Source organism: Phallusia mammillata, chromosome 6 (genome assembly GCF_965637545.1).
Source record: "Phallusia mammillata chromosome 6, kaPhaMamm4.hap1.1, whole genome shotgun sequence".
NCBI classification, from domain to species: Eukaryota; Metazoa; Chordata; class Ascidiacea; order Phlebobranchia; family Ascidiidae; genus Phallusia; species Phallusia mammillata.
Window position 1 is genome coordinate 11,486,825 of NC_137257.1, and position 23,289 is coordinate 11,510,113.

General features: G+C 35.7%; 2 protein-coding genes across 4 annotated transcripts; both read left to right on the forward strand.

The window, feature by feature from the left end:
• The first annotated feature begins 873 nt into the window (after positions 1 to 873).
• LOC145232945 (lysosomal alpha-mannosidase-like) lies at positions 874 to 12,941 on the forward strand. Of its 3 annotated transcripts, XM_080097603.1 has the most exons (25): positions 874 to 1,008; positions 1,463 to 1,556; positions 2,596 to 2,698; positions 2,952 to 3,125; positions 3,931 to 4,124; positions 4,189 to 4,321; positions 5,449 to 5,594; positions 5,667 to 5,783; positions 5,851 to 6,045; positions 6,138 to 6,201; positions 6,347 to 6,439; positions 6,678 to 6,793; positions 6,891 to 7,022; positions 7,107 to 7,217; positions 7,363 to 7,449; positions 7,523 to 7,664; positions 7,751 to 7,827; positions 7,889 to 7,945; positions 7,999 to 8,096; positions 8,241 to 8,312; positions 9,585 to 9,753; positions 10,606 to 10,827; positions 10,995 to 11,144; positions 11,659 to 11,773; positions 11,934 to 12,941. In XM_080097603.1, the coding sequence occupies exons 2-25, from the start codon at positions 1,482 to 1,484 to the stop codon at positions 12,056 to 12,058; spliced, it is 2,967 nt and encodes a 988-aa protein (XP_079953729.1). In that variant the 5' UTR covers positions 874 to 1,008; positions 1,463 to 1,481; the 3' UTR covers positions 12,059 to 12,941. The 3 variants fall into 3 exon arrangements, with proteins under 3 accessions (XP_079953729.1, XP_079953730.1, XP_079953731.1); XM_080097604.1 differs by lacking the exons at positions 874 to 1,008; positions 1,463 to 1,556; positions 2,596 to 2,698; positions 2,952 to 3,125 and adding an exon at positions 3,133 to 3,706; XM_080097605.1 differs by lacking the exons at positions 874 to 1,008; positions 1,463 to 1,556; positions 2,596 to 2,698; positions 2,952 to 3,125 and adding an exon at positions 3,713 to 3,824.
• Positions 12,942 to 13,341: 400 nt separating this feature from the next.
• LOC145234268 (platelet glycoprotein 4-like) lies at positions 13,342 to 19,980 on the forward strand. The gene is made up of 13 exons (XM_080099013.1): positions 13,342 to 13,470; positions 13,583 to 13,767; positions 14,024 to 14,171; positions 14,238 to 14,429; positions 14,703 to 14,797; positions 16,431 to 16,480; positions 16,665 to 16,734; positions 16,872 to 17,056; positions 17,348 to 17,469; positions 18,537 to 18,610; positions 18,677 to 18,772; positions 19,734 to 19,854; positions 19,921 to 19,980. Exons 1-13 carry the CDS (start codon positions 13,342 to 13,344, stop codon positions 19,978 to 19,980), a joined length of 1,527 nt encoding a protein of 508 aa, XP_079955139.1.
• The last annotated feature ends 3,309 nt before the right edge of the window (positions 19,981 to 23,289 follow it).

Consider the following 23,289-nt stretch of genomic DNA (forward strand, 5'->3'; position numbering starts at 1 on the left):
AATACGATCGAAGCATTTTAATCGATGTCAATTTCGTTTAGGTTCTATTGTTCTAGACGGTGTTACTTATATCCTTCATCAAAAAACAATCAAAAATAAACGGCGTAAATGTGTTGGTGACAAGTCGTCTTGGTTATCATTGCCTCCGCCGGAAGAAATGGCAATTTTCTTTGCTTAAGTATGGCATGAAGTTGCTTTGTACCGAAACAAAGTCAAGACGTAAGTTGTAAGTTTTCAACGCTAGTTTTTTGGGTCATAACTGAATCTATTTGGCGTAACAGACGGCTTCATTTTAGCCTACAATTAAAAATACAGGTTCACCCACCATATTGCCAATGACGTTTGCCTAGTCATGGAGATATGAGCCAATATGGCAATCTGGGATGCGCTGAAACGTCTCACGAAAAAAAACCTTTAATAAGTTGTCTATGGATAGACATGTTTACATTTTTGTGCAATGATGCATTAAATTATAGATTGTTCGTTTTGTTCAGTCTGTTACTGCACCAATGCCAATTGGTGCGCGAAATATGTTTAGCTCAGGGGTGGGCAACCCTTGTTACTGTAGGGCAAATTATAAATGTCAAAATTGGATCGCGGGCCGCACCTGTGTATAACACAAAGTGATTTTGCTTGGTTTCTTACCAAATATGCTTTACTACAAGTATAATTCGTATTTGATTCTAGCCACATTTTGCCAGGTCGCAGAAGACTAGCATCAGGCGCATTAATCAGCTCAATAATATGTAATAATTGGACTCGTTTGCCAGTACTTTTGAAATCCAAGCGTCTCTGTGGGCCGCACAACCCTTAATGAAGGGCCGCATGCGGCCCGCGGGCCCCAGGTTGCCTACCCCTGGTTTAGCTGTTTGTACTTTGCAGTTGAAATCAATTCTGTTTTATATATTGTTAATTGAGAATCAGTGTATGCTGGTGAAAATTGTCTATCCCACTTGTTTTATTCCAGGGTTCTTATTCTTAAACTTTTGGTGCTGTACTTAACTTAAGGTATGGCCTTGTTTCTCTACGATTGAAGGTTTTATCACATGACGACGACATTGTCTGTCAACCCTCTTACCCAGTGGTGGGATTCAAATTTTTGTCAGCCAGTTCTATCACAAAAGTCATTTTTTAGTCGGTTCTGCTACAAAAAGTCGATTGACAGTAACCAGTAATGCTAACCGGTTCACTTATCTCATAAACTTCCGTGTGACGGTTCTATAGAACTGGTGCAAACCGGCTGAATGCCACCACTACTCATACCCATTTTTTTTCCAAAATAGCCATGTTTAATTTACTATTTTTGCTAAATTTTACTATGGTTTATTAATTGGGAGAAAGAGGGAAATGTGCACATCATGGGTTTGTTCATTCCAGTATGTTTTGATGTTTTGTTCAGAAAAACCTATTTAACACAGATAAGTCGTAAATCCTTTGCCTAATCAAAGATATTTTATTTCAGCTAGTGCACTGCAGTTATAATGAACCAAAGGTTGTTTTTCGGTTGTATTTTGTTTCTGCCATCAGTTTGTTGGGCTACTTCCTGTGGATATAGTGTAAGTAAATTGTTACATGTTTAGTTTCCTGCGTATTTATTTATACTTGTATATATATAGTGGTTTAATGCACGGCAGGAGGTCCTTCGTTTACACATCAACAGACATGTTACTTGACATAATCATATAATTTTATATATACCTTAACAATTTGCACAGACACAATTGTGGAAACCATTTGTTTTGCTTGCAAAACAGTTATGTTGATTAATCAAATGGTGTATATACAAAATCATTAAATAGGATATGGAATATTATAAATGGAAATATATGGGAAAGCCCCCTGTTTGGTTTTATCTGTATTGTTATTTTGGCCTAGGGTTTCTTCCTGGGAGTGTCTTGACAGAAAATCTTTGGATTTCCTGGTAAAATCAAGTTTCCAATCCCTGGCAAATTGTTTTTCATTCCCAGGAAAAAGGCTATTAGGCAAACACATGTTTTTGTGCATAATTTTTAATAAATTAAGGTTTTGTTTTAAATGGTTATGTTGGTTACCTAACTGTATAAAGTTTTGAAGGTTAATATGCTTTTTTAAACGGTATCGTAAATTATGTTGGCAAAAATGCTCGAACAAGTGAAACCAAAAAACAAATTTGTAGTTTGATATTTGATATTTGTAGGCTGGTAACATTACAAATGTATTCTTAATAAAAAACTGTGCTTAATTAAATATTTGTAGTTGATCAATGTAAACCAATTTTTGTCATAGCAATGACATAATTAAGCACGAGAAAATATCAAATCGTTTTGCCAGGATCCCAGGATTTACTTGTTGTTTCCTGAATCCCTGGAATGAAAAATTCCAGGAAAGGTGAAGCACTTGAAAGTGTTAGAGCAAACTTTTTGGTTCATATATAAATTTACACAACTTTAATATGTGCCCTTTTTAATTAGGTAGTTTTGTTAGTAAAGAATCAATTTTTTTATCAGTTAAAAAAATGTTAGATGAATGCAATCGAAACAAATTTAGAAAGATTTTTCATTAAAATCCCTGTTCTGTTACTTGCAACTTAGCATTATTTGTGCAACATTTTTTCAGAGCTGCAACATGGGAAACAAGGATCACCTCAACGTACATCTTGTTCCCCACACCCATGATGATGTGGGGTGGTTAAAAACAGTGGATCAATATTATTATGGAGGTGCATCAAATTTTGGAAAAAAAATTGAAAAAAAATCTGTTAAAAAAAATTAAAATAGTTTGTTACATAAACTGCAAGTATAAATAAAAATACATAAGATTGTGGTTAATTGTAAATTTAATTTATTATTAATTGTATTCCAAATTTCAAGTCTTTAAATTTTTGTAGCCTTCAATAAGTTAATGACAGATTATTCTGTACCACAATGTTTATTGTTTAATTATTTAATTGAACCGTCAGCATTTAATTTTAGCCAACAATTCAATTGCAATTGCTGGTGTTCAGTATATTCTGGACACAGTTGTCCCACACCTTATGTCTGACTCAACAAAGCGCTTTATATATGTTGAAATGGCCTTCTTTTATCGCTGGTGGAATCAACAATCTGAACAAATGAAGTCTGATGTGAAAATGCTTGTTGAAGAAGGTCAAAATGTTTTCTAGATAAAGTGTTTTCCATGATACAAAAACACTGAGTGATACGTGATAAAAAGCTATTTTGAATTTTTTGAAAAATCATACCAAGCAGGAAATGTATCATGGAAAGCACTGATTTTATAGTAAATTTCTATGTGTTTTTTTCTGGTATTTTTCTGAATTTTTTGTCAGCGAAATTTCAACCAACTTCTTCAGAAATCATACCAGAAAAAAATAGTTATTGTGTTTTTTGTTCCCATTCTAACCATTTTTTCTTTGTTTTCCATAATTTTTTTTGACTTAATTTTAAATTGTTGTGTTGATTGTATGTCCCTGTTAAAAATGTTTGGCATGTACATTTCTGGGTGAATTTACAATTTCCTGGCCCTGTGGTTATGTATAATTTGGCAATCAAAGCATATAGCAATGTACAGAAGGCTGCTGTCCAGTACATACTTGATACAGCTATTAATGATTTAATAATGGACCCATCCCGACGTTTTATCTATGTTGAAATCGCCTACTTTAAAAGATGGTGGGATGAACAAAGTGATAGTTTGAAACAGCAAGTCATAAATATAGTCAATGAGGGTAAGCAAACTCGTGTTAAGCTTGATTTTTAACTGCTAAATATACTTACAACAAAAAAATCTCAAGAAGAAATACAGTCACAACTCACAGGTCTTGGAGTGGCACAAAATGTGAAAAGGTTTGTGACACAAATGCCGAAATTTTTTAGTTTTTTATTTATTTGAAAATTGAAACTTTAAATTAAATATTTCTACCTTTGTTTACAATATGTATCCATATAATAGGAAGACTTGAGTTTATACTTGGTGGTTGGTGTATGAATGATGAGGCTTCAACACATTACAATGCTATTATTGACCAAATGAGTTTGGGTATGACTTTCCTCAATGAAACATTCGGTTCTTGTGGTCGTCCACGAGTTGCTTGGCAGATTGATCCTTTTGGTCATTCTCGTGAACAAGCATCATTGTTTGCCCAGGTAAATTGGGTGTTTTTGCATGAGTGATATTCACTGCAATTTTTAGCATGTATCTCCATTTTAGATGGGGTTTGATGGTTTGTTCTTCGGAAGGCTGGATTATCAAGATAAAGCCTTGCGGGAAAAAGAAGTAAGAATGGAAGAAATTTGGCGTGGAAGTGAAACCCTTACTTCACCTCAAGCTGATTTGTTTACTGGTATTTATGGGTCCCCTTCCCTGAAGGGGACACATATTGTTTTTGTCTATATTTTTTTCCCCGTCTAACGCGGATTTGTTCCCACGTTTCGGTCAAGAAAGAATGGTTAAAACTTTTTCAAATTTACACACATTATAGATGGATCCCTCAGTTCACTCACAGCCCCCCAAAACGTGAAATTTTTGAAACGGCTATACTTGCTAAAGTATTTCATTTAGGAGTTATATGCTTTGTTGTTTGGTGCAATATAAGGTATTTCAAAGAATTTTGTACCTTAAAAAAAGGTTTACCCCCAAAATATTCGTTTCTGTCTAACACTGGTTTGTTAAATGCGTTTGGTCAAGAAAGAGTGCTTTAAATTTATTCAAATTCGCACAGATGTTAGTTATTGTTCCGAATTTGATCCTCCTGAAGTTTGACCCCAAACGACCCAGCGGTTAACCCACAGGCCCCCAAAACGAAAAAAATTAAAAACGACATTTTTCCTGTTCTTATTTATTGTTTTTTTTTGTAATTATATGACAATAATGATGCAAAAAGAATACGGACAAAGCTTTTAAAGTTGGGTTAAGGCTAAAGTTGGTTAAGTTTTTCCTTCAGAATCTAAAAATAACCAGGATGTTTGTGTACCATAAATCCGCACAAACACGCGTGTGGGGACCCATTCGTTTTTGCTTGCAAAAACAATCATATGTGTAGATCAAATGATGTGTATAGTAAATTTGGAAATATCTAACAATGATTGTGCCCTATTTTTACTGTTACCAAATCGCCTATGCATATGTGTGGGGAACCATTAGATTATGCTTGCAGAAACAATTATGTTATAAAGTGCCAGGAAAAAGATAGGGACCCAATGAAATGTAGGTGCCAAATATATGTCCATTATGAATATAGTAAATGGTATATGTGATACATCGTTAAATATAATGTAGTATGTATAAACTGGCAATATATAGGAAAACCACTATTCTAGTTCATCAACTTCTTACTGCTAAAATAACTTTATAGGAGTCGATGTTCCATAAATTCCTGTGCAGATGTGTTTTTGTTTGGTGTAAAAAATTATCGAGGGTTGTAAAGCTTGAAAGGCCCAAGCTTTAACAATATTTCTAAATTTGTGATAGGTATAAATGAAAATGGGTATGGCCCCCCAAAAGGATTTTGCTTTGATGAATTGTGTGGTGATTCTCCCATTATGGACGATCCAAACCTAGAAGAATACAATGTAGATGATAAAGTCAACTTCTTTGCAGATGCTGCAAGGCATCAAGTAAATAATGCAGTGCATGTGACTTATCACATATTAAACATGGGTTGATATTCGACTTGTTTGCTTTTCCAGGCAAAACATTTTAAAACCAACCACATCATGATGACTATGGGTTCAGATTTCCAGTATAGCAATGCACACACATGGTACAAGAATCTTGACAAACTTATCAAATATGTGAATGCTGCGGTAAGGAACATGATATTTCAAATCTGATAACAGTGCTATGAATCAAACCTTCGTTTTTGTTTTATAGAACAAAAACATTACAGTGTTTTATTCCACACCTTCATGTTACCTTTATGCATTGAATGAAGTTAATGAAGACTGGACAATAAAAACAGATGACTTTTTTCCTTATGCTGATATTCCACATGGGTTTTGGACTGGTTATTTTACAAGTCGACCTGCTTTAAAAGGTTATGTAAGGGAAAGCAACAATCTGCTACAAGTAAGTTATTTTGTGGAATAGCTTAAGCTGTATAGGTTTACACGATTATGAAAAATGTTAGACAATGGTTTAACGCGAGGCGTTATTTTTAGGTTTGTAAGCAACTGGAGGTACTTGCTGGTCCAAACAAGATAAAATCCTCTTCTGCGACTTTGAGTGAGTAACAAAAAATGAAAACAAATTTTGCTGCAAAAAACAAAAATGGAAGTTTTGTTCTGAGCGGACCTAAAAAAACTGCAATGGTTTAACAAACACTTTACAATATGTTTGTAACTGTTCATCTTGTATTTTATAATAACAGGGGAAGCTATGGGTGTCACTCAGCATCATGATGCAGTTTCAGGAACAAGCAAACAACATGTTGCCAATGATTATGCCAAGCGACTTTACAAGGGTGACATATGTTTCCTGATGTGTTGTGTTAATATGGACTAAATAATCTTTGTTTCAAATTATGTCTTTTTGCTGTTCTGGTGTGACTAACACATTTAGTATCATAAAGATTTTGCAAAATTCTTGCAAATTTTGATGTCTAAATATATGCACTGGACATACTAATATTTGTTGAAATAATGGTAAACACATAGTCATTTGAAGAGGGGTTTATTTTGAATCTTGTATTTTTTATGAAGGTCGAAGTGCATGCCATCAAGTGGTCAGTGAAGTTATTACTGGAGAAAGCAATAATCTACATGTTTGCGATTACCTTAACATCACATTTTGCAACTATACCCAGCAAATGAATGAGGTTTGTTTTAAGCATTGTAACAATACATTTTACAACAAAAAGTTTTTACCATGAAACTTTTTGAAATTTATTACTTTTTTTTCTCATTGATAAATAGTTTGTGGTTATTGCGTACAATCCACTTGCAAGATCTGTTGAAAAATATTTGAGGATTCCTGTTGATTCTGTGATGAAAAATTCAATGTTTGATGTAACAGAGGTTGACAGTGGAAAAAGTGTCACAAACCAGGTATTATTGAACGCAAATGGCCAGATTGTATTAACTTTTCCTCTGGCTCAAGCATGCATCTTTCTGATTGTTTTTTTTTTGCAGTTAGTACCAGTAAGTGATGCAACAAAGTCAGTTCGAAGAACTCGAGGGAATGCTGATTCTGAACTTGTTTTTTTGGCTGATCTTCCACCTTTTGGGTACAAAGAATACAAGGTTGTTATTTTTGCTGTAATAAACTTTCCATTTTGGTTTGTGTATGATCTCTATATTTCTACTCTGCAAACCAACGAATGATTTTGCATGAGCCACATCATATTTTTCTTGAATAATTTTTTTAAAGTTTATGTTGGTATTATAGGTTTCGAAACAACCTGTGCTTAAAAAGTTTAGCAAACAATCCAGTGTTTCCAAAACTGGAAAGGATGACATCACCATTGCAAATGCGGTAAGAAAAAATTTTTTTTTCTATTTTGGTGAAACAGTTTATTTGAACCCTCATTTTGTTGCTTTTTCCTTAGTATTACAAAGTACAGTTTGATGGGTCAACGGGTCTCATGAAAACAATTGTCAACACAGCAAATTCAATTGAAATGAATGTGTCACAAAACCTTTATTGGTACAATGCTAGTACAGGTAACAATGCCAGCAACCAGCCATCAGGTAAACAAAACTAAATCACATTGCTTCCAAAACTTTTGTTGCTATCACATCGCTTCCAATATTCATGTTTTCTCTTTTTAAACTAGGTGCATATGTTTTTCGCCCTAATTCCTCCCATACCTTTCCTTGTGCTGATGGAATCGTTGAGACCCATGTATTGCAGGTAAACTTTTTTTTATGGTAGTATTTGGTATAAAATATCAATTTCTTACTTTTTTTGTCAGGGGAATAATCCACTTGTTCAAGAAGTTTACCAAAAGTTTAGTGATTGGGCTTGGCAGGTAGATATTTAATTTAAAGGTTTTATTTGGATTGTAAGACCACTTTTCTGTAGGTGGTAAGATTATATAACAACAAAAAATACATTGAAGTGGAATGGACAATTGGTCCTATTCCAATTAAAGATGGATTGGGGAAAGAAGTGATTTCCAGGTAACAGTGGAATATTGCACACTCACTACTACACATACAAAAATGCCCAAGATGAACAGAATATGTTATTATTTTTATCTTTCGACCATTGAGTAGTAACATGTTTGTACATTCTGTTCATACTCATGTAAAATGTGTTTGCAGATTTGAAACTCCACTTGCAACTGCAGGTTATTTTTACACAGATGCAAATGGCAGAGAAGTTTTGGAAAGAAAGTAAGATAGTTTAAAACGCAGGCCAAAAAGTCATTCCTCTTCAAACTCTTTTACTTACAAATTGCATAAAATATAAACATTAGTTCAATTGTACGAACTAAAAAAATGGTTTAGCACTTTTTCATAATTTTGCAGTCCTGATACTTGTCTAGGTCAGTGCTCTTCAACCGGTGTGCACGGTGCACCCTAGGGTGCACCAAAATTTGCAAGGGGTGCACCAGTACAAAAGGGTATACAAGGGTGCATCACAAACTTTTAATGAACCATTAATAGTTGACTTCCAGGATATTAGAAAAAAGATTTAGGTTTCAACTGATGTATAAATGAACCTCTGTACTTTTTAAAAATGTTAAAGTCTAACACTTTTAGTGCGGTTGACGTATGTCTATGTCAAAAGACGTTTTGCGCAGAGTGCGGATTGACGTTAATTTACGTCAAAAGTTTTTGATCACAAATGTGCCTGCCCCTTAATGTACGTCGAGACCAAACAGGGTACATGAGTTCGTCCCAACAACTTTAAGGGTTCACCAAACCAAAGAAGGTTGAAGAGCACTGGTCTAGGTCATGTTTATATCTAAGTGTAACTGAAAGATACATCACCATGTTCACATTTCTTTTCTGCGATTTCGCGCTGGTTTGGTACCCACACAATGTACGCTTGTTTCATTCTATTACGGCTAAAAATTCACACCTGTACTAAGTTGGGAGAGCAAAATAAAAAAAAATGTAAAACATCTGTAAACAACTTCATATGAAGCATTAACGATTGACAAGTGCTTGAAAAAAGGATGAAAACCACGGATATTATTATGCTTATGCCTTCTCATTACCGAAATTTAGCCGTCATAATTTGGCGTCAAAGTTAAAATTGGTGTTTCTACGTCGTAATACTTAGCCACATTATTTAAGCATTTATTTATCCAGCCCAAATCTTTAAAACGAACCACTTGGATTTCGCAAAGATACTGTTTTTGTTTTTAAATAGCAATATTTCAGTTGTACTGTTTTATTACAGTCCACCCAAAATTCAGATGTGGCTTTTAGGGTTTCATCCCCCAAAACTTGTTTTGCAATTTTAAATTTTGCACTCCCGACTTACAGGTGAAAATTTTAAGCGTTGAAGCTTTTTTAGAAAATAAGATATTTAATGTTTTGTTTGTGATTAATGAAGTGTTTTGTACGAACCAACTACCAATGCCATTAAAGCCTGCAATACAACCAGTCCGTGTTTTAAATTTTATGCCATTGTTTTCATACCTATTTTTATGACAGGCGGGACTACAGACCGACATGGACATTAAACCAAACAGAACCGGTGGCTGGAAATTATTATCCGGTTAACTCACGAATCTACATCAAAGATTCAAAATTTCAACTGACAGTGCTAAACGATCGGTCACAAGGTGGCGCGAGTCTGTCGGACGGTTCATTGGAACTTATGGCAAGTTGGTTAAGGTTTCTTTATTCCCACGTGGTAGTTTGCAACTACATTTTGCTGTGTGTGTAGGTTTTGACTGACTTAACTGCAGTTCAATCCTTAATTATTTTTAGTGACCCTTTTCTTCCTGAATCACGAAAATCTACTTTTCATATTGTGTAGAACTAGCTTAATCGAGATGCGCATGATTTTGTAGTTGCAACCTGAAAAATACGTTGTTCGTTCATTACGTTTGCAAAGCTAAACACAGGAGAGTAGCTGAATCCCTTGTTGCTCTTTTACGCCCTCTTTTGTGTCCGCCATGTTTAAAGTCGGATAAGTATTAATGCAACTCGGAAGCATCGAAAGCTTACGCATAAGTCACAAAACTAATAAGTAAACATCTGTAAAAGTTCTGTAAGACATTGCATGCTTAAAGGGGTTAAACATTAAAAAGTTAAATGCAAACACCGAATGATTATAAAAATAGCTGACTTGATATCAGTACCGTTACTGTGTCATTGGGCCCGTCCTATAACGACGAGCACACAAATTTACGATGCAACGAGAGGTACTCAGTTTAAATGTCAGAGTGCTTACGCGACAGCACAAGCACTTAACTTTATGATGTGTTTGTTTATCGTAAATCAGTTGTATAAACTGATTTTTCGCTTTGGGGTACTGTGGTTATTGCTTCAATTCAATGCGCAAAACCTGTAACAATGCGCCAAGATAAATAATCACATGCCAATAAAATTCTGTCCATATTTAGTGCAAAACGATTGTTTGGGTTGGGTAAAGTCTGTTTATTGTTTCTTTTTCCAGTCTATCTTTTTAGTTTCTGTGACAACTAAAGTAACGACATTTTATGTTTAGTTGCACAGAAGATTGCTGGTTGACGATAAACGAGGTGTTGGCGAACCACTCAATGAGACTGGTCAGTTTGGTGATGGTTTAATAGTTCGTGGAAAGCAGTTGATTCTGCTCGACACAATTCAGGCGTCTGGTGCTCAGCAACGCCTTTTGGCGGAAGAAATGTACATGGACACGTTTGTTGCCTTTAGAAATGTCTCTACTGCATCTAACGGATTACCTCCTGTAAGTGACTTATGAGAGTAGCGACGAGATGGTTTAGTACACTTTGTGCATGTTGTTTTACATATAATAACTTCACGCACAATTTGGGCTTTATTAACAGCAATGTTTTTAGAAGTTTAGATTTGATTTTGCTTATTCTAACCAGTTTATTTGTTGTGATATTGCAGGGCAGCGCACTGTCTGCACCGCTGCCGGAAAACGTTCACCTGCTCACATTAGAAACGACATCTAGCGGCCAAATCCTCATTCGTCTTGAACATCAATTTGCTTTGAACGATGATGCACAATTATCAAAACCTGTCACGGTTTCGCTGAAGGCATGACTCCATTTTTGTTTTGTTTTTTAATTTTTTGGTCAAGGATTTGTTTACTTATCCTTTTTACTGCGAAAATAGGTGATCTGTGTTAAGTAGTTGTTTAATTATTGCGTTAATGCTCAATATTTTAGGAAAATTTACATTTGGTTGTAAACGTGCATAGCAAACGAACTACAAACCTCGGTTAGTCCGGACACCATGTATTGTTATAAACTGTGAAAAACAATGTATTGTAACAGAAGCCCAGAGTAATCACGTGTTATAACTCACCATATAAATAAAAAACGTTGTAACGTAAAAACGTAAAAAGTCCGGATTAGAAGATATAGAAGAGCAATTTTTCTCCGGATCGGGCGTAAAAAATAATCTGGATAAACTGAAGCATTTTGTTAAGAAAAACATTACAGATTATTTGTACCTCAAGTTTTGTCCGAATTAGGCAAAGATCCAGATTATCCGAGATTTACTGTCAATGTGAGTCTTGGTTTGTAAAAAAAAACGTTAATATGTTCAGGGCTTAATAAAAGGATTCGAGCCAGTATCAGTGGAAGAACTCGTACTTTCCGGCAATGCATTGAAAAGTCAAGTGACAAGGCTACAGTGGAAGTCAAAAACACGACCGAAAAGAGGTAAATAAATCCTATTTAACAATCTCAAATAATCGCAACTGACGCGGGTCGTAAAATCTGCTGCCCGGTAATAAGTAAACAACCTTTTGTTTCACGGAAAATAGGTAATGATTAATGCGGTCAGCTTGTTCTAATTTTAACCCTCGGCATTTATCTGCAGATGCAGAACGTCAAATGCATTTCGAAAAGCATTATGACGCCACAAACGGATTTGGTGACGTGTTGTACGACCAGTTCGACGTGACGTTGCAGCCGATGCAGATACGCACTTTCTTGATGAGATGAAAAGTATATCGACTATTCTTCACCCCATTTCGCCTGATTACTGTTTCCAATCGTTTTCTTTTTATGCAATAACTTAAAACATGCTTTACACTTAACATGTGAATAACCCTTGCATTTTTCGGTAAAGTAGCACAGATATAACGATTGACAAAAAAGTATTAAGAAATCAACATGTGAACTAAGCTAATTGTTCTCAATTAAAGCTATTATCGGTGTGTAATTCTTTACGTAGATAACTTTCAAGTGCAATATTGTGACATGAAAATTATTAATACACTTCTTCATGTAAAAAAACGTTTCTTGTGGGAAAAATAAGGCATAACAATACAAATTTGCCTCCAATAAATTTTGAGTGACAGCGCAGTTGGAACTACTGTGTCCTGTCTTTAAGTTAACCTAAAGTTACCCTCTGTGGTGTGGGCGCGGCCGTGTCATGTGACTATAGAGTCTGCCTCGCAACGATATCTCTGCGGTTGGTATGAAACCACCATTCTTTACTGAAAAATGGTTGTGATGTATCGCAAACTCAGCAAACTTTCTCTTCTGTGATTGTTTGTGTCGGTCAGGGTCGTTGACAGTCTACAAACAATTATCCTGCGGGATACTGATCAGTTCTTTAAGATGTCACATAATTTTTTGATTCGTTTTGTGGTTTATCGTCACAAAATAATAGTGTCAAAAATACTTCCTGAAGTCCAATTTTTTTGGACAACCGTATTATGTTAAGGTGTTCAAATTAAACGTTATATGCCTGAAAAAACTTTGACCGCATTTTCTGTTTGGTGATGGGCTATCTTGTTTTGTCGCTTGTATTTAACATTTTCGAATGACGCAGCGCAACTGAGCAAACTTTTGCTGATCATTAACAAATCTGCGAACAACACGAATTGATTGCTTACAAAGTTACTTCAGGTCGTATCGACCAAGACCAGACATGATTCTGTTTTTCAAAAAGACATTAAAACCCGCAACAAGTTGCGTAACGTAGTTGAGGCAGGTTGTATAGTTTGAGAGCAAACGAAGGTGGAACTGAAAATACATGTAGTAAAATTATTGTTTAAATCGGCCATAAGATTTTTTTAATGCACCAGAAAGCAAACTGCTGAAATAGCTAAATAAATGGTTCGCTCAAAGACAGTTTTTAGTAACTATTAGTTAGGAAAGACGATTCCTGTTTCAATGTAATTTCCCGCTTTTGAACTTATTATCAGTATACTATTTCCCGTAACATCTGCTCCGTTTAACAATTTTTTCTTTATAGGTAGGTCAAAAAGTGTTTTAACATGGGAAATAAATGCTGCAATAAAAAATGTGGCCTCATCTCTGTTGGAGTCATTGGTCTTATTTTGGTTATTATCGGAGCAATAGCTGTTGCTGTTTTTGATCTTATTTATGTGGATTTGGTTAAACAGGTTTGTTACATTTTCTGAGAGAAATATTTATGATGGAAGCTTGGTTAATTTGTTTCAAGTGTGATAAATGAGTGTTTACTGAGTAGATTACAATGTAAACTTTTGCTCTCAGGAAACTCTTATCGCGCCTGGTACAGTTATGTACGATCAGTGGGAGGTGGTATCAACGCCAACCTACATGAGTTATTATTTTTACAACATCACAAATTACCAAGAGATCATTGATGCGTATCATAGGAGGATAAACCCTGTGTGGATAAAACCGCACATGGTAGAACTTGGCCCGTACACCTACAGGTGAAAACCTCAAAAACATCAGTTTACCTGAACAATAGTAGCCTACTGGGATAATGTCAAACATTATAAGGTGCAAGATTTTCACTGGTCTATACGGTTAACTATCATTGTACAAATGTAGGACGCGGCGAAAAAACAACAGTTGTCATCCTTAAATACTAAATTCGACAAACTTCAGTGTTCGGTATTATGTACTTAACTACAACTGTTTCACATAAAACCTTGACCAAATTGTTGTAAATATTTTTTGTCACAGAGAATATTTATCAAAAGATAACATTTCATTTTTGGACGTCGACCCTGAACAGGTATTTTACCGACAAAAGACTGTTCTAATCTTCGATCCCGATAACTCAGTTGGAAGCTTGGACGACAGAATTTACACCATAAACTTTATTGCAGTTGTAAGTTGCTCTTGACCAAGTATAATGGTGATTTGTTAGGGATTAATTGTGTTAAATTTGTTTCAGAGCCTTCCGGGTATTCAACAACATTTTCTTGCAAACCTTACTGGCACTGTTGTAAATCGTTTGTTACAAAGCAATAGCGAGATCATATTCAACCACACAGTGGAGGAATTACTTTTTGGCTTTAGTGACCCACTTCTCGACATATTGGGCAACTTAGTGGGACAAGATATTACATTTGGATTGTTTGCAACGGTACGATTTGTAAAGCATGCAACAATACACACAGCTTCTTTAAACACTCCAGGTGTGCAAAACAGTTTCTAGTCACAAAAACATAAATTTAATTGATAAAATTGTTCTCAGTAAAGTCTATTACTATGCCTAAAATCGTTAAGCTATAGTCCAGGTTTCCGCACAACAATTAATAAAAAACGTTACGATTTAACAAAATCCTAAAAGTTTTGTCCTTATTGATCGAATTAACTTGAACAATAACTCCATTTTGTTGTAAAATGTTTTTTCCAGTCCAACAAATCAGCAGGCTGGTTCAACTACCAGGTTTACACAGGAAAACATCATCCAGAACTTACAAATATCATCACAACCTACGAAGGAAAGACGTCAGTAAAATAGAAGTTAAAGTTTGCTTGTCAATGTACTCTAAGGCAGTAGTTTTCCTTGTTAATGTAAGTTTTTCACTCAGGACTCTTCATGGTACTAATCGTTATCAAGTTTTCAATGCATGCTCATGGTGCGTACTTGTAATGTTTAGGTTTAGCATTTCTTTACAATGCAACAACTGATCGTATATACTTACTTAATCCGCACGTAAAAAATCCACCGAAATACTGACTGCTTTGGACATAAAACCCGATGTTGATAACTTTATAACAAGATTCTAAACCAGGGGATATAACCTCTCTTTCCTCGGTGCCAATAGACGTTACAGAAAAATAGTTAATGAAAAATACACCAACCACATCACTCACATCAAATAAAAAAATGCTAATTTGTCAAGCTAAATTTTACTTTTACTCTATCCCTGTCTATATAATAATTTTATTATTCTGCTCATAACGCCACTTATTGACTTTTAACAAGCTTTTGTCCCATGGGGATTATGGTGGAAATTATAGCTCCACCACAGAGTTGCAAGCGGGCCCGAAAGTATGAGCCCGAAGTCCGGCCCGAACCCGAAACGTTTTTGCGAAGCCCGTTTAGGCCCGAAATTTTGATTGACAGGATGAGAAAGAAAAAAGAGATAGACAACAAACACAATGAACAATAGTAGACCATGGGGTAAACAATACGTTTTAGAGTAGAGTGGACATTAGGTCAAAGCCAGAGTTACTTAGCTGAGTGATTTTATTTTGTTTTTTTAAATGGCGAACACGGAACGTAAAGTCAGGCCCGTTTTAAGCCCGTTTTTTCACAAATACCAAAGCCCGAACACGGCCCGAACCCGGCCCGAACCCGGCCCGAACCCGGCCCGAACCCGGCCCGAAAAGCCCGGCCCGACTTGCAACTCTGCTCCACCATATTGTTATTCGCCATTCGGTTGTGCAGTTTAATATTTTTCCTGATGCAAAGAAACAAAAACTCGCATATAGTTTTGACAGCGTGATTTCCTTATGGAACGCCCCGCCAAAATGTTTCGAATGTGTGGATCACGTATTTTCGTATATCTTCGAGGTGGCGTGCCCATAAACCAATATTTTTTTAACATTTACGTAATTTTTCTGGGCAGAAACTTGGAAAATTGTCCAGGGCGCTTGAACCATAGGCAGGTATAAAGTATACTGATTGGGATTTTTCCTCGTTAGCGTCCTGACCTCGAACCCCGTGAAATCAAAACAAAATAAATGTAAAATCATAGTGCACCAGGCCTATATTGAAGGCACATATGGCAAGGTGTAGGTTCGAAGCAAATCCCTGACAGGAGTCTTTCCAAAACTCCCTCTCTTCTAACTGAGCTAAAACTAAAAAACTCAGCGGCGAGCCCGACGAAAGTCGAACCGCAAGTGCCGTTGCCTACCACGTATGTTGCACACGCCAGCTTTGTAGTGAGAACCCCAGATTAAATCGAAGGAAAGGATTGCTCGGTGACTGACAGATTCCGTAATACACCTGCAATGGGGGCGGTCGTACTATTATTTAGGAATGTGTATGTCATGATGGCTGGTCTGCATGAACGCCTCTAGGTTCTGAGTTATGAATTTATGTTCCTTTTAAATATTTGTTGTTTTTAATTAGAGAGTTGGATTACTGGACGGGAGATTCATGTAACATGATCAATGGAACAGGTAATTTCCGTTTTTAAACTCATTGGTTTCTTTTCTTGATAATTCGGTCAACCACCATGTATGTTTCACTTTTACCCATTTATGAGTAGGTTTTGCTTAAATTTTACAAAAAAACGTTTCATGCTACTTTTATCATCTTTTAAAAGTATTTCTTTAGTCGGTTCAGTAGTGCTATTTGTTTTAGATGGTACGACCACACCTCCATTTATGGAAAGAGAGGAGACTATATACTTTTTTGTAGACGACATATGCAGGTTGCTTTTTTTCTGCCATTTGTTCGTTGTATGTCTGTATAACCTGGTGTAGATGGACTAAATACTTTTTTGGAGTTTTAATAGTAGTTATGGTTTAAACACTTTATTGTTTGAGTATGATGTTGTTTGTATTTTAGGTCCATATATGCAGTTTATGAGTTGGACGAGAAAATAAAAAGAATTCCCGCGTGGAAATTTACAATTCCCCCAGAAGCATTCCAATCACCAGATTCGAATCCAGACAACTGGTGCTATTGTCCCGACCCCAACAACACCCTGTGTCACTTGGACGGGGCAGTGCCCATCAGCGAATGCATGTTTGGTAACAACGCAGTTCATTATGTGTTCTTTACAATTATATACCTCAGTTACCTGCTCTATTTTAGGTTATAACGATATTTTTAAATTAGAAATAGGATCAGACTCATTCGCACATGAAGCAATGTTATTAACTTCATGCTTATGTATTTATGAAATACTCTGAAACACAACAGATAACGTTTTTAGTTGCAAGCGCATATTTAGGCCTTAGTAAAAGTTATGGTATATAAGCTTAATAAATTGTGCATGGTGATACGCAGAAATAACTGTAGATCTCCTAATACATTTTCAGGTGCTCCTGTTTTGGTCAGTTCGCCGCATTTTTTGTACGGGTCTGAATTTTACATGAATCAAACAACAGGAATATCACCTCCTAACAAAGAAGAACATGAAACCGCCCTGGTCTATGAACCGGTACTATAAACCGTTAAAATCTCACGTCACTGTATTTTATCATTATAGTTTAAGTTATGGTCTGATGTTGGACTTTTATTTTCAGCAAGCTTTAAGTGTCAATTCACTTATTGCGCACATGCACTGTTGTGCAAAGAAGTAAAATTACGACGCAATGATAACAGAATTGGGCTTCAGACTCAAATCTTGCCCATTAAATAACGTCAACCCCTGAACATACGAACAACAAAACAACTATAATTATAGTTTCTATAGAAGTTCAAAAAAATCTATTAATTAATTTAAAATAATTAAGGAGCACAAAAAAACAACAGTTTTGTTCAATAACTAATTTCGGTTTTGGGTCCGCGTTTCTGATATTTTATTCATTTATTTGAATATTTAACCTGAAACGACTAATTATGTAATTTTATTGAAAAGTTTTGTTTGATAACATCGGTAGAGCTACTAACACTGAGCTTGGGCTGGCCCCCGGCCTAAGAACTTTTGGTAGGTGGCGCAAAAGAGCATAGGCGTTTATGGTGCTGACTCAGCAATTATTCTTACCATAAACCCAAATTGCTGTAACAGCACCATAAGCGCCTATGCTCTGTTGCGCCACCTACCAGAAGTTCTTAGGCCGGCGGCCAGCCCAAGCTCGGTGTTAGTAGCTCTACCGATAACATCGGTATCTGTCTGTTTCTGACTGGCGTGTATTATAACCACTATATGTCGCTCTCACATAAATAACCTAGGAGACTTTTTTTTTTTATTTTTTTTCAATTAAGGTAACTCCAAGTCGGTCATTGGTTATTTCCCAAAGATATTACATTACTATGACGAAATTCAGCACACAATTTTTGGTGCTTTTTTGTTACGTTGTAATATTCTCTCTTTTGACATTTTGTGTATTTACTGTCGTATTATTAAAAAATAATCCATTGGCTCCCTCAAAAACATTCCCGAAAGATTAAATTCCATGTTTATTATTTGGTTCGTTCTGGATCCTTCACAGCCTGGCAAACATTTACAAACTTACCTTGATTTGTGATAGATTTTGCATTTAAAACAAAACACGTTTTGTTTAGAACACGGGAACCGGAATAAAACTGGACAAGAGGCTTCAAATAAATTTTCTTATTCAACCATATCCAGATATGGGGTATTTCTGCATTAATTTGTGTAATTTATGTAATTTATGTATTCTAAAATGTAAGTTTTTGCACAGCTGGTTTAACGCTATTGATTCCGACGTTGTTATTCCTGTGGTTTGGTTGAACGAGAGCGGGACGGTTACAGACAGTGATGCAAACCTTATGTACAGGTGAGCGGCACGTATTTCTTTTGTTTCCAAGAAAATAATTATGTGTGATGTTTTATATCCTTTGTCGAAACAAACATTAAAAATCATGGCTTGCCAACATTATACGCAAACAAATTTACTTTACAACGTCTCACTATTATTAAAAACTTAAATCGCAATTCCAGCAGCCTCAACCGTCTGAAGTTTGTAAAATATTAACAAATCAAGTTTTATTGTTTGTTGGGAAACTTACCAAACCTGGTTACCAAAGTTTTAAAAATCAGAAATAAAGCTCTTTGGTGACCTCTTGTGTATGCATTGATTCTTATAACCAAGTTTTATTTTAGTCAAGCACTGCATTATATTATCACCCATGGAGCTTTGTAAGTTACTTATGGTCTCCTAAATTGTTACAGATATTCAGTTGAAAAGTACGCGCGATGGGTTCTATTCCAGGGGTTTCATTTTTTCAATTTTTTTATAAGCCAAACTCGCTAATCTATAGAGCAAACACGTCACATCACGTTATTGCCCAAGCCATGCAATGAGTAGACCTTCAATCAAAACGTCGCTTTCCTTGTAACACAAAATTCAATGAAGTTTTAGGCTCAGGTTGGCTACATGGAAGTTCGTTTAACGTAAGTCACATCAAACACAGTTTTTTAAATTCCGAGAGATGGCACAAAGAGCATTTGAGAATATTTAAACGCAAGTTACGGCAGTTTAGCGCTTTTGGGGTTGGGTGAGGTTTTATAATCAAAATAGCAATAAACTCAACTTATAAACTTTGTTTTTAACCTTAGTTCCTAACCCTATCTCAGTCTCAGTGTAAATAACATATTTTGGAAAAACACGTTGGAGAAAATAGCCTATTGCCATTGTGGCCAAAAAAGGACCAGACCACCTTTTTGGCCGTGTTTTAAATGGCCATGTAAACAGGCTCGATGTGTCATAAATATTTCATATCGCTTGTTTGTTGCAGTTTCTTGGTCGTGCCTGGAGAAGTTGTTGCCATTTTGCAAATAGTTCTCTGCTGTGTTGGATCAATAATGGTGTTAATTCCATTATTTTACGCCTTGCTACATAACTACACAAACAAAACGGTAAATAGTTGCTTTTTTGAATGATTTTATCGTGTTTCATGCCTAACTGGGATTTTTATTTTCTAGAAAAAGGGGAAAAAAGGAGGTCAGTCACGATTGTGCAAACGAGAAAAGATTCTCCTTTAAAACAGGAATGGCAAATAATATATTTTTACTTGTTTTGCAGTTAACCCCAAAGCAAACGGAACCAGCAATTCGGCGTACGATACAGATATTTCCTCAAAATCTGCTAAATTATAAATTAGGTGTTAATTGGCTTAGATGGGCGACGTTAAACTGATTCGAGAATGTGGCCTCGATTTGTTGACCAGCTCTTACTTGTTTAGTTTTGGCCATTTTAATTGTTTCACATAAAATTTTTGTTTTTAGTTAGGACACGCAAGCAAAGCTTAGTTAAAAGCCATTAACATGCAAAAACTAGAATTGGAAGAACTGTACTTTTTAACGCAACTTTCTCCAGATCGAATAACGCAGACTGGTCATTTTTTATATGTTTTTTTTCATTTACACAATAAAAAAACAAAAGTTGTTGAAGGTTTGGTAGAAAATCTAAATTTACAAAAAACTTTAGACAAGTTTGAATTGCAGCAAAAAATTACATTTGGAAAGAAACAAAGAATCATCGTACATTTTTTAAAATGATTTTATTGATATTTCTGTCTTTTGAAGCATGGCTGAACGGACAGATATTTTTTTGAGATTTTAATGTTCCAACTTATTTTTTGCAGTTGTTCCCAACGTTTTGTAGAAAAAGACACCTTTCGTAAATGCGTAGCTGCGGATCTTGTGTAGACTGTACTGAAATGTGTTTTGGCGAATTAGGTTGTAGATTTCAAATAACTAATAGAGTTTGAATTGACAGAGACAAATGATCACACAGCATTTTTTTCCAATTTGTTTCGACTCCAATTTGCATCCATAATGTGGAATTTTACGATGTTTCGTTAATAAAAACTTACAAGTGTGTTTACAAACCAGCGAACCCCACTTTGAGAATTATCTCAATGAAGTGGTATTTGCGAATGTTTTTCTTTTTATTATAGTTTGCAACTAAACTTTATGATTTCATATTTGATAGCTTTGACCCCAGTTTGATGCATTATGTTTTAGCATTACTATAAATGCAACACTAATGAAATTATGCGTTCCAAGCTAAACGTTCAACTTTAAATCTATTAAAATTCATCAGTTTTCTTTCGACTTTTTTCACTTTCAACGATTTCACCTGGTGCATCCCTTACGTTTAGACGAAAACCAATAACTTACACGTTATTAAATCTAGAGGTAACAATAAGTCAAACAAGTAAATTTGAACTGTGTGCATTTCTCTCCGTAAAATAGTTTGATTGTGCGTTGTTGTTATTGTGGTTCTTTGGTTTATTGTGAGAATTAATAAGATACGTTATTTGCGCAACATAAAAAAGAACAGAAATATTACCTTGCTCAAATAAACCTTCCTTAGAACACTATATACGGATCTGTTCATAAGTTTAATGATGAAAATAAAGTAAATTGACGTAAAAAGAGAGATATTAATGATGATGGAGCATTTGTCGAAACGTTTGAACAATAACGCACTAGTAGGCTAAAGATAAACATTAGTAAAGTTTACTTCCAACTAGGATTGAATTGAGCAAAATAGGTCGTTGCTACTTAATGAATCTTATGCATAAGAAACTACCATGGTAATTTTGTTTTCGTTTTGCCCACCAGATCGATGGGCATCATCAATTTAGAGCACAAATACGAAATCGTTGCTATAGCAAATGTTTACGGACTGGTAGCCTAGAGGTAAAGATTACGTAAAATGCACGTGCAGGTATTTAAATTAACACCGAGGCTGGGGTAGGGTTAGAAGTTAACTGTAGGGATAGGGACTACGTCTATAAAGTGGTTTTATTGTTATTTTGATTATAAAACGCCGCCCTATAACGTTGCTATGTTTACGGACTGGTAGCCTAGAGCAGTGCTCTTCAACCGGGTATACTGTATACCCAAGTGTATACCGCATCAAAATTAGGGTATACAACTGAAGAAAGGTATACGAAGGGAATACAGCTGAGATCAGTGATAGTGATGGGACGATACTAGGTTTTGAAGCGAGTACCGATACCGAGTACCACATGTATATACTTTCGATACCGAGTACGATTACCGAGTACTTAAAATCGTGTTGTACTTAGTTGTGTATCACTGGCTAATTTATCTGCCGTGGCCGGGGTTCAGGCGCTTGCAGAAAAATGTATTCTCCACATGATAGCGAAAAAAATACAGGTAACCTGGCGGAACTTTTTCCCGATTTTGTGCTGTTCGAAGCAACTATTGGCAAAAAGTTGCCCGTATTCTTATGGTGGAAATCGGCCTTGGGTATCGAACGTTGGTATCAAAAACTAAGATAAAATATTTCGACACCGAGTACGAGTATGGATACCATTAAAGTCGTTCGATACCGAGTACCGGGTACTCGTCCCATCATCATCAGTTTCGGACTGTTGCGTCAGTAATGTGAATTATAAAGCAATAAGCACATACCTGGAGAGATTTTGCTTTTAATATTCCTGGAGTAAAGGATTGCGAAAAATGTCATTAATATCTATAGGTACGGATAAAGATTTTTCGATCTTTATGAGATCACTTTAAATAAATAAAAATTAATTGATATAGGGGGGTATTTTAGTAAGGGGGGCTTTTAAGAACAAGTCAAGACCACATTATATCAAAATTGCTGAAAGAACGCAGCAACAAGCTAGCCATTAAATTAACTTCTTACGTTTAATTTCCTGGGCCTAACAGAGGCGTACACAACCTTTTTGCATTGACGGCCGCGTCGTAAACTCTTTCTAATGGTGCCTGCGTGATAGCCAATTTAATTTCAAGCTTGTTTCGCAGATTGAGATGAACACTCTTGTAATCCAAAATGTAACATCAAAGTTTTTTACATCACGGCCGCTAGTACATGCATTTAAAATAAAATTCTTTTGCTAAATATTTTGATTTTCAAACTGCTCTAAACAGATTTAGTGGGACTGGAATGAACATTACAAGCCTAGTAAACAGATGCGTCAGATTTTTGCACGCCGATTGTGTGCAAACAATGCCAAAAAACAGCCACCAGAAGCGTCACAATATCGATTATGACATCATAAACAGACAAGACTCAGCAGCATACTGTTCAACGAATCTGTGCATCAAAATATGGATCTGCGATGCAGCCATCGTACGGAAAAGGTTGTGCACCCCTGTAGGGTATACAAAGTTGCTTGAAAATTGTAAAAGGTATACAACAGAAAAAAAGGTTGAAGAGCACTGGCCTAGAGGTAAAGATTATGTAAAATGCACATGCAGTTATTTAAATTAACACAGAGGCTGGGATAGGGACTACGTCTATAAGGTGGTTTTATTGTTATTTTTATTATAAACACCGCCCTATAACGC